Raw genomic sequence first — 16,809 nt, 5'->3', positions numbered from 1 at the left:
ATGACCTATTAGAGAGCAGTGTAGTGGAAAGGGACCTGGGGGTCCTGGGGACAGCAGGGTGACCATGAGCCAGCACTGGGCCCTTGTGGCCAGGAAGCCAATGGGACCTGGGGTGGGTTAGAAGGGGGTGGTCAGTAGGTCAGAGAGGTTCTCCTGCCCCTCTGCTCTGCCCTGGGGAGACCACACCTGGAATCTTGTGTCCAGCTGTGGCCCCTCAGTTCCAGCAGGACAGGGAACTGCTGGAGAGAGTCCAGCGCAGCCACCAAGATGCTGCAGGGAGTGGAGCATCTCCCGTGTGAGGAAAGGCTGAGGGAGCTGGGGCTCTGGAGCTGGACAAGAGGACACTGAGGGGGGACTCATTCATGTTTACAGATATATAAAGGGTGAGTGTCACAAGGATGGAGCCAGGCTCTTCTCGGTGACAACCAGTGATAGGACAAGGGACAATGGGTACAAACTGGAACACAAGAGGTTCCACTTAAATTTGAGAAAAAACTTGTTCCTGGTGAGGGTGGCAGAGCCTGGCCCAGGCTGCCCAGGGGGTTGTGGAGTCTCCTTCTCTGCAGACATTCCAACCCGCCTGGACACCTTCCTGTGTAACCTCATCTGGGTGTTCCTGCTCCATGGGGGGATTGGACTGGATGAGCTTTCCAGGTCCCTTCCAACCCCTGACACTCGGGGATTCTGTGATCTGACCAGGGTCCCTTAAACCCAAGTCACCCCATGCTCTGTGCCTAGACTTCAATTCGGGTCTGCAAGCGCCATATTCACGGGCAAGCAAGACAAGGTGCTCCTGTTTTCTGAGGGTACGAGAGCTCACGGGGAGGAACCTTAGAGTAAAGCGCTGAGCAGGTGATGGTGGGACAGCCGCCTGTCACATTTTCACCACCACCATCCACTTGGCACCTCGTAGCAACCAGGCGGATCTTGCGAGTGGTGTCAGGCTTAACACCCAGTGCAGAGCCCAGGCCAAAGGTCTCGCAAAATAACGAGTGGTTTTGAAGATGAAAACACCCCCTGATGATCAGCACAAAACTGAAGGTGCAAAAGCAGCTCCAGTATATGTTTAACGTGGAATAAAGTTAAAAACTCAACCAATGAAGTTCATAGTGAGTGTAATTTATGTTGTTCAGGTTTCTTCATTCTGTTCAGACAAACATGCTGGATTTCTGCTTCTTCCACGTTCTTCTATTGTGCTTTTGAAGCAGCACATTTATACAGTCTCATGTTGTCTATGATCACAAATACAAACCAGCAAAGTTATTTTTAACCCTGCTTAATAGAAAACAAGCTTAATATACAGGACTAGACTGCCCTGGGGGCACTCAGACTATGAGTTTAGTCAATAGTTTATGCAGACACTTCCACCGTGTAAATGTTTCATTATGCAAATATTTATCGCAGTTAAAAATTGATAAAACCAATTTAAAGTTTATCCATAGCACGGTGCTGAGGATTTCCAACATCATCTTATATTCTGGGTAAATAATGTATTGTGAACAAACATCAGCAAACATGAGAAGGCCAAGAAAACAAGAGCAGTGAAGGAAATGAGCTTCAGAGAGAAAGGAATTTACAGTGTTTACCAACAAACTCCAAAAGTTTAGTGTCTAAATGTACAAAGCTCAATCCTGCAAATCTCCTGGCGAGGTATAAAAATAGTGAGGAGTGAAATATGGTTATGGTTGATATTAAATTTAACATAAGCCAAGCAAAGGGGCAAAATATGAACAGTGCTCTTGAAAACTTGTAGTGCATTTATTTTTATATCAGGGGAAGGTATGTTTCAACAGATGCTTTTTTGCACTTCATCAAAATGAGAAGCATCTGCTATTTCCTGAACTTGGTTTACTGAACAACACAGCTCACTACTAACGAAGATGAAATTCAAATGTCATCTAAAGAAGCAATTAAAAAAATAATCCATCTTTTTTCCTACCTCCAAAATGTTCCTGTATTAAGCTCACGCCTGCCTGTCCTCAGGCACAGGCTTCCTAGTGATTTACAGATGATTTTCAAGTCTGAACCATAATTGTTAATGCTGTGAACTACTTCTAACCTCAATTTTAAAAGCCTATTAATTTTTGGAAAACACACAAGAAACTGCAGGCACAAATCACGATCATTTCACCTTTTCAATAGCATATTAAAAATGAGCTCGATTAGAGCAAAATGACTATGACTCAAGATGACATTTCTTTCTTCTTCTGCATACCAATTCAATGCGTGATACCAGGAGAGTGCTTGCAGGTTTTGGGAGGATTTTAGAAGAGAGAAGGTTTCTCCTTCTTCAGATGGGGTGAGAATAACATCATAACTTACTTGTTTTGACCTGAGGTTTGTCTGACTGCTCACAGGAACCGTATTTCCCTACAAAACAACTCTGCGTTTTTAGCTGAAAATGACAAAAGAAATCTGCTGGGTTTAATTTCTTTTCATCAACTTTTTGTTCCTATGCTGATCTTCGCTTGCAGATCTTTTAGAATAAACATGAAGTATTTTTAGTACTTCATTTCACAAATGAAAGGCAGCACAGCCAAAGCTTAATGCTGCAAATGGTTAATCAGCCACTTGGAACAAGCAGAGTCCAAAGGGAACCATTTGTTTTCTTCACACACAACTTGGGATTATTTTTCCAATTTCAGCTAAAAGAATAAAAAACACAACACGGTGCTGGTCACTGCAAGACCAAACGCACAAGTTCTATTTAGGCCTCTTTGTCAAATGTCGACTGTTAACACCACCCACAAATCAGTCTCTGAGCACAGCCAGACAAGCAAAATACCAGTTATTCATCAGAAGAACAGATATCTTTACACAGGTTTTTACAAGGTGGTCTGACCCATCGTTGCCGTTTCTGAACGTGTTCCAAAGAGTTGAAAACATTTAAGGTATCACAGAATCCCAGAGTGTCAGGGGTTGAAGGGCCCTGGAAAGCTCATCCAGTGCAATCCCCCCATGGAGCAGGAACACCCAGATGAGGTTACACAGGAAGGTATCCAGGCGGGTTGGAATGTCTGCAGAGAAGGAGACTCCACAACCCCCTGGGCAGCCTGGGCCAGGCTCTGACACCCTCACCAGGAACAAGTTTCTCCTCATATTTAAGTGGAACCTCCTGTGTTCCAGTTTGAACCCATTGCCCCTTGTCCTGTCACTGGTTGTCACCAGAAGAGCCTGGCTCCATCCTCCTGACGCTCCCCTTTTCCATATTGATCCCCAGGAATGAGTCACCCCTCAGTCTCCTCTTCTCCAAGCTGTATATAAGGATATATACATACTTCTACGAGACCTGTATGCCTGCAATGCTGATTACTTGTTTTTTGCTTTCTGTCAGCATTGACACACTATGAGTTAAACTTAAGCCATGTTCAAACTTGATCCATGAGGCAGTTTCCTACTTTAGGCAGAGCCCATGTACTGAATCATCTCAAGCTCAACCAGAGGACAATATTGGTTTTGTCTCTCAAACCATCACAATTTGGAAATGAAAACATAATCCTTAGATGCTACAGTGGAGTAACATGATCTTGTCCATTGTAAAAGCAAAAACAAGTCCTTAATTGTCGATGCTGACGATGACTGCACAAAAGGACACTTGCTGGATGTGCTGTATTTGCAGTATTATGTATTTTATCCGACTGCCACAAGCCACATTTGATTCAAGCTCCAAGTTAAAGAAATATCTTTGCATGCAATTAAATCCTTACCAAGGGGAACTTACCTAAAAGCCGCCAGCAAGGGAGCGTAAATTGAATCTCCATCATACACATACAAGTGGTCCCAACTGCACTCTGTGGCAAAGTGATTGAACCGAAGCCTGAGGATTGTGTTTGGCCTGTAAAAAATAATAATAATAATAATAATAATAATAATAATAATAATAATAAGGTTTGCAATTAGGCGCTCAACACGGGGAATAGTCCCTCTGTAAACAAGACTAGAACTGCGTGACTTAGTGTAACTGCAGATGCACCAAACATGCTGTGGTTTTCTTTTTCGGTGTGCACAATCCTCTGGTATTAATATCAAGCAACAGATGCTTTATGGTCAGAAAAACTGTGTCCTTAAACCTTTCCACACCAACAAAGCAGAAATTAAAGAGCAGGCGCTGCCAATTCCTCTGCTCCGTACCAGCACTGACTGCTCTAATGACAGGGCCTGGTAGGGGTGAGCGTGGAAAATCTACGCAGACAATACACCCATGTGTAGATGTGGCACTTGGGGACACGGTTTAGTGGCGGGCTTGGCGGTGTGAGGTTTATGGTTGGACGCGATGATCTTAAAGGTCATTTCCAATCTAAATTATAGAATTGTAGAATCATTTTGGTTGGAAAAGCCCCTCAAGATCATTGAGTCCAACCATAACCCACCCCTGTCCCTGCCCCATGTCCTGAGAACCTCATGTCTATCTGTTCAACCCTCCAGGGATGGTGACTCCAGCACTGCCCTGGGCAGCCTGTTCCAATGCCCCACAGCCCTTTGGGGAAGAAATTGTTCCCAGGTCCAACCTCAACCTCCCCTGGCGCAACTTGAGGCCGTTTCCTCTGCTCCTGGTGCTTGTTCCTGGGGAGCAGAGCCCGACCCCCCCTGGCTCCAAGCTCCTGATTTACTTGCCCAGAAGCAACAGAAATGTTTCTTCTACTACTTTATCATTTGGTTGGTACTGCAGGATGACCCTCCTGAGGGACTCTCCTCCAAGCTGAAGTTGGAAATACATCTCAGTGGATGCTAAACTGAAGGAATTCTCAGTCTTGCTCACCAGCTTCTGGGAGCTGGAGAGAACACGTCAAGAGATATAGGAGACCTGTCTTCTACAGGACAGGAGACCCTGGGGCTTGGGGCTTCACCTTTTGCCAAAAGGAAGGTTTTTGGTTATTTCTTGGCATGTCAAGGTGCACTAACCACTGTCCTTCAAACACTAACCAGGTTGCTTGGTTTTCTTCTGGAGAGGAGTTACAAAAATACTGCTCTGTTGACTTACTAAGTCAAGAGAAGACCATCGAGGGGCCTTATCATCTAAGCCAGGGATGTCAGACTCATTTGCATCGCCATCAAAGGGCCAAATGCAATTTTAGGGCTGTATAGATGCAGGAGCAGTTACATTTATACACTCCTAAAATTACATTCGGCCCTTTGACGGCAACCGTGAGGCTGATGTGGCCCCCAGTGAAAATGAGTTTGACATCCCTGTTCAAAGACGTTTTATTTACTTGACATGGGGATGGAAAATGTCATTTGGACACCAAAACACACCAGCATTTCTCTCGCCCCATCCACAGAAGATGTTCTCTAAGCTATAACCAAGTAATGCATATTGAAATGTTGTTATTTGTGTGGCTAATGTGCAAAAAGATACACCGAAAAAAATCACAGCCAAGTCACAGTGGATGTCTAATTTAGGGTTGAGCTCAAGGAGGGTGAAAACACCAGTGTTCTGATAGATTCACTCTCTTTTTTGCTCCGTGTCTATAGCAGAACTGCTTTTTCCTGCCCACAGCTGCAGCCGTTGAAAGGATAGATGCAAGCGATCACAGTCTTTTCAACAGCACTGCCCTCAGGTTCAGATGAAATCCATGTTCATCCTAATCAAATAAATTAATAAAATGTCAGCCTGCCATAGAGTGCGCCCTTCCCAGCGAAGGGGAATTCTTTAGGGAGTTATTCTCTTGAAAGAATAAGTTTTGATAGGCACACGGATCTACTCCAGGCCTTTGGAAAAGAGCAGCAGGTGTCACTCAAGGATAATGTCTTGCTTAAAGAAAAGGTACAAAGAGTATTTGTCATTTCAAAACCGAGCAGCCTATTAAATTGGAGGGGGTTTGCTTCTATTTTAACGGTCTGGCAGCTGTAGAGCGGAACAAAACATTTAATCAATAAAAGCTTCAGACCAAGAACAAAAAGAAAGATATTGTATTTGCTGCAGCTAATAACTCATTAACAGACAGCGCTCGTTTGCAGAATTGCGAGGCAGTGGCTACACGTTCTACTGAGATGCTCAGGCTGGATCTCAGCTGCTCTGCCTTGTGCTCCTGGGGAAAAATGGAAAGAACATCCCCAGGATGAGGACACAGCCCAGACACAGAAAGTCAGGAACTGTGCGAAAAGGAAATCAATACAGTAAGGAACACACGGCTCATTTTAAACTTGAGTCTATCTAGTGTCTTCAGTTACACGTTTGGATGGTACCTTTTCCTGCTTCGCCTCAAAAAGCCTCCACAACTCACCACACACCGAGGTGAGCTGGAGTTTCGCAGCTTTGCAGACGCTGTTTGCCAAGCCCAGATCTCTCTGGGAATTTCACATTGGGCAGAGCGCTCGGGTTATTTTCAGGAGGGTGAATGTTTCAGGTGTTTTAATCAGTGGGATTACACCCTTGTTGTTCATTGCCATCCTCTGACAGCAGGGCACAAACCATCACAAGCAGGAAAAGGACACAGACTTAAACACCTGGCTACAAAAGGAACATTATTTGCCCACCTCTTTAAGATCTCACTTCAAACCCAACCAAGTGATAATTCTCTAAGAGAGAATTCTCTCTCAGCACCAGCAAACAAAGGCTGGAGGAGCAGTTACGGTGACATTATAGGGGACCCGTGAGCAGCACTTCACTTCTGATAAACACACCAGTCACGTTACACTTGGGAAAAAGAAATTATGAGGGTTAAGCTGGTCATACTGGAATTGCTGAGGCTGGTTTGTCTGTAATAACATCCTTGCAAAACTCTTTTTTTTTAAATTATTTGCAATTCCAAACTCTCTGCACTTGTATTTTTATTACCTACCGAAATGGTGTTGCCACTTAAAGCATCTGCCTTTGATCTTAACCACATTAAAAACGGAGCTCCTTATAGTTAATAGTGGTAGGCTCCCAATTTCGCTGTTCTGGACGGCTCTCTGTATCCTGGGAGCTCAGGTATTTGCGTTACTCATCCAAAATAAATGTCTGTAGTAGATGATGTGAATTCCAATCCCCCTCCACCCATCAGGCTTCCCAAACATAGAGAGAAGATTAAAGAAAAACATGTATCCTGACCTTTTAGTGATTTCTCCAATCCAAGAGACCTCAGCTCACAGGGGTTCAACGTGAGTTCGTGCTCACACATAACTTGTTCCTACCCACAAAGCTCTCTATAGATTTAGGGAATAGTATAGGATGTAACTTAATTCATAGCCGTTAACACACAGCATCCTAAATGCCCACACAAAGTTTTAGACACGATACAAATTGATTTTACGGTCCTGACGTCAGCCTGGGACTGTGAAAACCTATTTTAACAAGTCAGAGGCCTTGAAGTGCTGGACCATCAACAAGAAGATACGCACAAATTGGGCTGCGCCTAAAATTTGTGCAAGAAACCACTGTGAACAATATAAAGATCAAATACAAGGGTAGAGAAGGAGAAGAGGACTAAGGGACTTCTTGTAGTTTAAAAGACCCTTCCCTAAAAAAGCCAACAGTCCTTATGGCCCTTAAATCAGTAGCTGAAGAGCATCACGACAGGAAGGGATTCTTCTTGAATAAAGACATTCATAGAGTTTGCTGTATCTGCCAAAAAGTCCCATACACAGCGAACCTCAACATCTGAACGCTCCACCAGTTAAATGATCTTTAGTTCTTAATTTACTATGCAGATGCATTTATTCTCATGTTCTACACACAGTCTCCAAGTGAAGGGCGATTTACACAGCAAAACTATTCACGAGTCAGTGCGGAGGGCTCAGTTGCACAGAAAACAACTTATTTACCAATTACTAAGTGCAAAACAAGAACCGCGAGATCTGAAAATCGTCAATGAAGACAAAACTCACCTAAAAGTCACAAAAAGCTCCACTAAAAGCCAAGATATTTACCACACTCACCTTCCTTCGATAAGCCAGGTGCATTTTGTTTTGTATTTGTAATTGCCAGGCCCATCCGTCACATACCCCGAAGGTCCAGTGAGCCTGTAAAGCAAAAAATAAGCATTAGTCTCCAATGGTATTGAACATTCCTAAAGGATTTCCTGAATTTAGAAGATCCACCATTAGATTTAATTCGCTCCAAACAAACCAAACACAATGCAACAAAAAAAATCAGACAATTGGGATTCTCCTGTTTAACTCTGTTTGTGTTTTCTGATTATTATCCTTAAAGAATGACAGTCGAGAGTGATGGTTTCTCTGTTAGATTGATGGTTTCTCTGTTAGACTGATGGTATTGTTTCAAATCAGCACCCTAAGAAAATTAAAACAAACCCCACAAACACAGACTAATACACAGTTTAATACCATGTAGACAGTAAAAGGAATTCCCTAATAGAAAAGCTATTCCTAAACTATTTATTTATAAAACCACACAATTCTTGCAAGAAATTGAGACACAGTTCTTGGCACAACCTCTCACCCACTTTGCACCTGACTCTTCAAAAAGTCTTTTACGGCCTATTGAACAAAGGACGGATACCCATAACCCCCTAAGTGCAAAATAAAATCTTCATTCCTCATTCATCAAGGGCTGCATCACACAGTATGACAGTATGTTTGGGATTGGAAGGGACCTCAAAAGATCATCCAGTCCAATCCCCCTGCTGGAGCAGGAATGCCCACATGAGGTTACACAGGAAGGTGTCCAGGCGGGTTGGAATGTCTGCACAGAAGGAGACTCCACAGCCTCCCTGGGCAGCCTGGGCCAGGCTCTGACACCCTCACCAGGAAGAAGTTCCTTCTCAAATTTAAGTGGAACCTCTTGTGTTCCAGTTTGAACCCATTACCCCTTGTCCTGTCTTTGTTTGCCACAGAGAAGAGCCTGGTTCCATCCTCCTGACACTCCCTCTTTCCATATTGATCCCCAGGAATGAGTCCCCCCTCAGTGTCCTCTTGTCCAGCTCCAGAGCCCCAGCTCCCTCAGCCTTTCCTCACACGGGAGATGCTCCACTCCCTGCAGCATCTTGGTGGCTGCGCTGGACTCTCTGCAGCAGTTCCCTGTCCTGCTGGAACTGAGGGGCCACAACTGGACACAAGATTCCAGGTGTGGTCTCCCCAGGGCAGAGCAGAGGGGCAGGAGAACCTCTCTGACCTACTGACTACCCCCTTCTAACCCACCCCAGGTCCCATTGGCTTCCTGGCCACAAGGGCCCAGTGCTGGCTCATGGTCACCCTGCTGTCCCCAGGACCCCCAGGTCCCTTTCCCCTACACTGCTCTCTAATATGTAATTTCCCAACCTATACTGGAACCTGGGGTTGTTCCTGCCCAGCCGCAGGACTCTACACTTTCCCTTGTTAAATTTCATTAGGTTATTCCCCGCCCAACTCTCCAGCCTGTCCAGGTCTCTGATGGCAGCACAGCTTCCAGTGTCACCACTCCTCCCAGCTTGGTGTCATCAGCAAACTTGCTGATAGTCACTCTATTCCCTCATCTAAATCGTTAATGAATATATTGAATAATACTGGCCCCAGCACTGACCCCTGAGGCACTGCACTAGATACTGGCCTCCAACTAGACGCCGCACCATTGACTACCACTCTCTGGCTTCTCTCCTTAAGCCAGTTTGCAACCCACCTCACTACTCTATTGTCTAGACCACACCTCTTCAACTTAGCATAACCCAGGATAACTCAAAATAATGTCAGAGCGTGGCTGGTCCAGGCACCCCCACCTTGGGTAGAATGTTCCCATCCCCACATCATCCTGTGTTATGGGACAGGAGTCAAAGAGCTGAGCGGTCCCCACTGCTGGGATGGTACCAGGACAACCCTACAGACATCCCGTCCCCGCTGAGCCTGGGAATAGGAGTGACAACTTGAGAGTAGCAAATGTCTCTGGAAGAGGATGGAAAAGCAGGAAATACAGTTGGAATCATTCAGAGAATCAACAGAATCATTCTGGTTGGAAAACATCCTCAAGATCATGGAGTCCGACCATAACCCACCCCTGGCACTGTCCCATGTCCTGAGAACCTCATGTCCATCTGTCCAACCCTCCAGGGATGGTGACTCCAGCACTGCCCTGGGCAGCCTGTTCCAATGCCCCACAGCCCTTTGGGGAAGAAATTGTTCCCACATCCAACCTCAACCTCCCCTGGTGCAACTTGAGGTCATTTCCTCTGGTACTGGCGCTTGTTCCTGGGGAGCAGAGACCGACACCCTCCATGCTACAACCTCCTTTCAGGCAGCTGTAAACAGCAATTGCTGACAAAAATGAGCCCTTTGCTGGCTTTGTTTCCTTCTCTCTTTCAATGGAATCTCGAATTTTTAATGTTGAAAATGTTGATTTTAACTGTTGAAATTCACTGCGTGTCGTGGGATGAAGTTTTGGCCTCATGTTGTACCAGGGAAGGTTCAAGGCATTGGAACAGGCTGCCCAGGGCAGTGCTGGAGTCACCATCCCTGGAGGGTTGGACAGATGGAGATGAGGTTCTCAGGACACGGGGCAGTGCCAGGGGTGCGTTAATGTTTGGACTCAATGACCTTGATGGTCTCTTCCAACCAAAATGATTCTATGATTCTAAAACATTGCAGAGTGCAGATTCTAGACCACCGCATTTGTCCAGACATGGCTTGCAGGGATAGCCAAATAAGCAGCAGCAAACTCAGTCTGGAGCTCAGAAGGATGTTGTGATGATCGTTATATATTTCAGAACAATGCTTGTGGTACGAAGGGAATTGATATTCATGCTAATTACTTGTAATGCTCATTACTTGTAACGAGCATGAATACAGGTATCGGAAAGAGCAAGCAGAGCCGTGCAAATCCTAGTTTCACGTTTCCATTGCTCCTACTTGGAATTGGACAATCAAACCCATCCATGCTGCAAGATGGATGAGGGTCATGATCCACTGGCTGCATGTGGAACTTCTCCTTTCCACAGATTTTATCAGGGCACATTTCTTCAAAGACCATGGACAACAGAGAAGACAATAATCACACTCGACGTGGGGATGACCCATAGAGAAGACCAACAGAGAAGACCATAATCACACTTGATGCGGAGTTGAGTTTCTAAGGGACACGGTTTAGAGTTGGACTTGACTGTGTTGGGTTAACGGTTGGACTCTATGATCTTAAAGGCCTTTTCCAACCAAAATGACTTCATGATTCATCAAGGCGGAGATGGATCCAGCAGGAATTTGAGGCAGCAGATCCGTTACATCACTTGGGCACCCAAAAAACAGGTACAGAGATTCCACATCTGCCTGAGCACAGAGACTGGTCGGAACATGCACAGGCAGAAGACAAAATTCAACCGTCCTGCTTAAAACGCAGTTTCAGTAAAACAAAAACACTCTGCAGAATGAAATTTGGTAGAAAGGAGAAGGAAGAAAGATCAGAAGCTCTTAAAATCCATATCTTGAAAGGTTTTGCTGTGCATTTTCTTAGGGATCTGTTCACGTTACCATCTGATCTTTAGTAAATATTGCAGCTGAGTCAGAATGGTTTCACACAATGTTTTCCATAGAACACTTTTAAATTTTATTTCTGATGCGAATTAGAAAGGAAAAAATTTTTAAAATATATTTCAAAACCACCTTTCTCTTCCTCCAATTAATCCAATTAATTTATTATCATCCTTTTAACCTCAGAAATTCAGCTTAAACTTTTTAAAGGTCAGTTAGTGAAGTTCTGCGAATCTACATTCAAACAAGTGAAGAAATCACTTTTCAGGAGCACAGCAAGAATTCTGTACATTCTATGGAGACACAGACAGATGCAGATAGAGATGTAGAAAAACAAACATGTATTTTAAGCCTCCAACAGCTTTGAAAACTCAAATTAATTATCTACGGGTCAGGAATTTGCAAATAACAGATGCAAATTCCAAGTTCCAGGCAATAACATCTAGATTATTTTGTCCAAAACTGCATCCTTTTGTAAATCAAACTGGAAAGGCTTCAGCACTTTGCATGTAAATAAAAGTCAACAGGCTCTGGAAAGCTGAACAGGTCTCACAAGTTAAAAACAACCTTGTGCAACCCGCCAAGCTCTCCAAGAGCTTCTGCTCGGAAAACCCTGCGAATACCTCTCTCTGGAAACAATTACTAAGTTATTCACCACAGAAACGCTATCGAGAGCGATAGGAAAAACATAAGAATCCTGTTAGTAGTGTAGCTCCAACCATGTCACATCCCAGGGCAAAGAAAGAGCATTTCAACATCAACATGCTATAATTGAATCGTATTTCAGCAACGTCAAAACAAAACACGGGATTTAGTTTTCAAAAAGCAACCAAAGTCAAATTCTTCCCGTGTGCTATTAGTTAAATACTTATCTGTAAGTTGCTCGGATTCTTCGCTAAGAAGCTGCTGCCATTATAAACAACTACAGAATGTTAAAAAACATTAAAAATCAGAGTTGATGGCTCCGAAAGCAAAAGAAATAGTAACTAAGTTCTCATCTCACGTACCGTCTGGCACCGGGAGGACATCAGCAAATCCACGTTACTCTATAAACATTCTGAGACAGCAATAAATCCTAAGCACTGAATGTAAACTGCGGCTGGAATTTTAGCTTTACGTTCTATAGAGAAATCTAAAGTGATGTCCCAGCTCCAGTAAAAACACCAAATTAAACCAAAGCCCTTGTCCCTTCCAAGTCCTGGTTGCACCGTATGTGATGGGGTCTGGTCCTGTTGGGCACCGATACCCAGGACGTGTCCTACACGGTGTTTTGGCTTTTTCTGTGAGTAAAGGCTCAGGAATGGATCAACAGGAGGAAAAAAAATCCAGGAATGAATTACTTCAATGGGGGACATCTTCCTACACACTAGAACTACTCATACGAGAAGTCCTTGAGTAACCCGCTACCAGCACCACCAGGCCCTGAGGTCCTTTGCCCTACTAAATGTTTTATACGTATTTATAGCACTCAGACGTAAAAATCAGGCTCCGTAAAGCACTGCAAAAAGCTCTTCTGCACTACTCAGGTTTTACAATTCATACTCTGCAAGAAGTGGTTGCTACACCCTAAGAAAACAGAATCACAGAATCCCAGAGTGTCAGGGGTTGGAAGGGACCTGGAAAGCTCATCCAGTGCAATCCCCCCATGGAGCAGGAACACCCAGATGAGGTTACACAGGAAGGTGTCCAGGCGGGTTGGAATGTCTGCACAGAAGGAGACTCCACAACCTCCTGGGCAGCCTGGGCCAGGCTCTGACACCCTCACCAGGAGCAAGTTTCTTCTCAAATTTAATCGGAACCTCCTGTGTTCCAGTTTGAACCCATTACCCCTTGTCCTACCATTGGTTGTCACCAAGAAGAGCCTGGCTCCATCCTCCTGACACTCACCCTTTACATATTTATAAACATCAATAAGGTCACCCCTCAGTCTCCTCTTCTCCAAATTAAAGAGCCCCAGCTCCCTCAGCCTTTCCTCACACGGGAGATGCTCCACTCCCTTCAGCATCTTGGTGGCTGCGCTGGACTCTCTGCAGCAGTTCCCTGTCCTGCTGGAACTGAGGGGCCACAACTGGACACAAGATTCCAGGTGTGGTCTCCCCAGGGCAGAGCAGAGGGGCAGGAGAACCTCTCTGACCTATTGACCACCCCCTTCTAACCCACCCCAGGTACCATTGGCTTCCTGGCCACAAGGGCCCAGTGCTGGCTCATGGTCACCCTGCTGTCCCCAGGACCCCCAGCTCCCTTTCCCCTACGCTGCTCTCTAATAGCTCATTCCCCAACTTATACTGGAACCTGGGGTTGTTCCTGCCCAGATTCAAGACTCTGCACTTGCCCTTGTTCTATTTCATTAAATTTCTCCCCGCCCAGCTCTCCATCCTGTCCAGGTCTCTGATGGCAGCACAGCTTCCAGTGTCATCACTCCTCCCAGCTTGGTGCCATCAGCAAACTTGCTGACAGTCACTCTATCCCTTCATCTAAGTCATTGATGAATATATTGAATAATACCAGCCCCAGCACTGCCCCCTGAGGCGCTGCACTGGATACAGGCCTAACTGGACTCTGCTCATTGACCACGACTCTCTGGCTTCTTCCCTTTAGCCAGTTCACACTCCACCTCACTACCCGCTCATCCAGACCGCACTCCCTCAGTTCAGCTGTGAGGATGCTGTGGGACACTGTGTCAAATGCTTTACTCAAGTCAAGGTATAATAGATCAGTCAAGGTGGGCCACAGAAGCTAAGTCCTTCAAGTCTCATTCTCCATGATGCATAAACACAAGTACGCCCAGGTGAAACAACACACACAAAGCACAGGTAGTGCCTACAAAGCTCCAGCATTGACTTTATAACCTCCTGGGTGGAAAAACAATTGTAAGGATCTGTTTACAAAGCTCAAGATTTAAAAATATATACGTATACTCATGTGCATCCACACACTGCTTGGGGCTTGGGTCAAACTACACCAGGTGGAAACACTTACGTACAGCTGGTGTAAATTCTGCAATCATTTAATAGTGGACTTAAATATTTATGAATTAAAGGGAAAAAAGGGAGTTGGGGGATTGAACCTACAGAACGTATTCAAAGGGTTCCAAACTTGATGCTGCTTATTTCAGCTTTTTGTAAGACAAATACAAAAGGGAAAGCAATGAAAAGATGAATATTTCACTCAAAAAATAGCCTGCTTTCTGAAGAGAAGCTGTTAAATTAACGTATACTGTAATTAAGTTATAAAAGACGTACCCATCATCAAGCAATGGGCATGATAATGCTTTCTAATCACCTGCAAAATGGGTTATTTTTCAAGTTTTAGATCCTTCTGCATAACAAGAAGGAGACAGAAGATTAAGTAATAACATTGTTTAGAAGCAGAGTGCTTAGTTTACATTTAACTAATAGATGTCTTGTAAGGAATTAAACAATTATAACTAACATCATCAATTATTTCTTAGTATAGATGTAAGTCAAAATTCTTAGGAATTGTAATGTATATGTAATATTTATGTTAATATAAGCAATGTGAGAGCAACCAGTCATTGGAGCACTTATAGAGGTTGATCCCCAGTGCTGATAAAATAAAGAATGCCGCTTAACACCATCATTGATTCTGCTGTTAAGTCTATTTCTCCGTTTCACTTCAAAGAGAAATATTTCATATAAAAGAATCCCATGTAATTCTGGGAGCCCCAAAAAGCACAGAACCAAGCCAAGAAAAATCAGCAAGCAACGGCATCTCCTGGGTAAAAGCCAAACCTGAGTACTGGAGCACACCAGAGAAATGCACGTGTTTTCAATAATACCACGAGTACTACTCACAGTGTGGATTTCTCCAACACAAATGAGGATACGCTGAGAAAACTCCTACAGAGACAAGAATTGCACAACCAGGCTGTCATCTAATTACCATCTAATGAATCTAAAACCATCCTCTCGCTTATAGTTGAGTGCAAAAAGTCACAAAGTCAAGAGCAGCTTAGAACTCAGGACTTAATTTTGTGGCGCTTACTTCCAAAGCTTTACATTAAAGGTACATTATACGCTGGCAACGGGGTGTTTGAATGTATTTGTTTTCATTAGAAGTACAAAAAAGGAACTGCAAATTGCTTTTTCTTCATTACTCACCAGTAAAAATAAGCAGGATGGGATGGTTTATAAAACATATTAAAGCTTCATTTTTAAGAGGCATCAATGGATCACAAAATCGGGTAGTATTGAATCACAGAATTGCTTTCAGAAAGGCTCCAGGGACACTTGTAATGCCCCAGAGACTTATGAGCATATTGTCTGGAGAGTTTTAGCACAGCCTTTCCACTAAAAGAAATAAAAAGCAAACACAAAGCCAACCACAAACCCAAAGCCCCGTTGTTCATCCTAATTTTGGAGCTGCTAAATCTAGAGACTGATGCAAACAATGAGTTTTCCTCCTCTCTCCTCCCCAAGTGTGGCTGCGCTGCCTCAAGCACAACACAATTAAAGGCCTTTGTATGGGGTAAATTTGAAGCTGAAGCCAATAAAGAAAGGGCTGTTACAGCCTATTACCAGAACAATGGCATTCTAACCTCAATTGATTAACAATTTAGCTTTGTTCATTCTCTCAATAAGTACACTGAGGTTAAAGGATATAGGCTTTAGGGGTTTGCTATAAGCAAATGCCCTAATTTATAGGCATGGAATAGCGGAGGAGAGAAGGAGATAAAATCTGTGCATCTATTGCATTAATTTCTCACATTGAACAGCTGAATCCCTCCTTCTGCCTGCTAAGGGCCACGCCACAGGTACAGCTGGGAAGGTTTAATTAACTGAGGAGGAAACGGCCTCAAGTTGCACCAGGGGAGGTTGAGGTTGGATCTGGGGACCAATTTCTTCCCCAAAGGGCTGTGGGGCATTGAACAGGCTGCCCGGGGCAGTGCTGGAGTCACCATCCCTGGAGGGTTGGACAGACGGACATGAGGTTCTCAGGACATGGGGCAGGGACAGGGGTGGGGAATGGTTGGACTCGATGACCATAAAGGTCTCTTCCAACCAAAATGATTCTATTATTCTAGTTACACTCCAGGTCTCACACACATTAAGGTAATGACATCACTGCAGAATCACGTTTGATAAGGATTTAACCTATACAGCAACAGGTTCCTAACCAAAGACTATGACTTTCACTACATATAGAGATTCCCTCCCACATCCAAAACCTCCAGAGCAACCAAGACATGAGACTCCTCAAGATGAATAAACTCATGCAAAAGTCACTGCTGCCACTGTAATCCCAGAAGTGCCATAACCCATCATGTTAACTGAGGGTCACTGCTTTGTCATCCACAGAATCCCAGCCTGGTTGGGGTTGAAGGGACCTCTTGAGATCATCCAGTCCAACCCACCTGCTCACGCAGGGTCACCAGAGCAGATCACACAGGTCGTGTCCAGGGGGGTTTGAATGTCT

General features: G+C 44.3%; 1 protein-coding gene across 1 annotated transcript in view; it reads right to left on the bottom strand.

The window, feature by feature from the left end:
• The window catches only part of ATRN (attractin), a gene marked incomplete at its 5' end in the record, with an annotated part of 175,113 nt that overhangs the window by 124,533 nt on the left and 33,771 nt on the right, over positions 1-16,809 (bottom strand). The window contains 2 exons of the mRNA XM_080343966.1: positions 3,722-3,835; positions 7,861-7,944. Coding sequence (XP_080200092.1) covers positions 3,722-3,835; positions 7,861-7,944 — 198 coding nt within the window. The remainder of the gene's footprint in view (positions 1-3,721; positions 3,836-7,860; positions 7,945-16,809) is intronic.

The sequence above is a fragment of the Nesoenas mayeri genome (assembly GCF_963082525.1).
Source record: "Nesoenas mayeri genome assembly, chromosome: 4".
Taxonomy (NCBI): domain Eukaryota; kingdom Metazoa; phylum Chordata; class Aves; order Columbiformes; family Columbidae; genus Nesoenas; species Nesoenas mayeri.
Note: the sequence above shows the minus strand (reverse complement) of the source record. Positions and strands in the feature narration are given on the sequence as shown.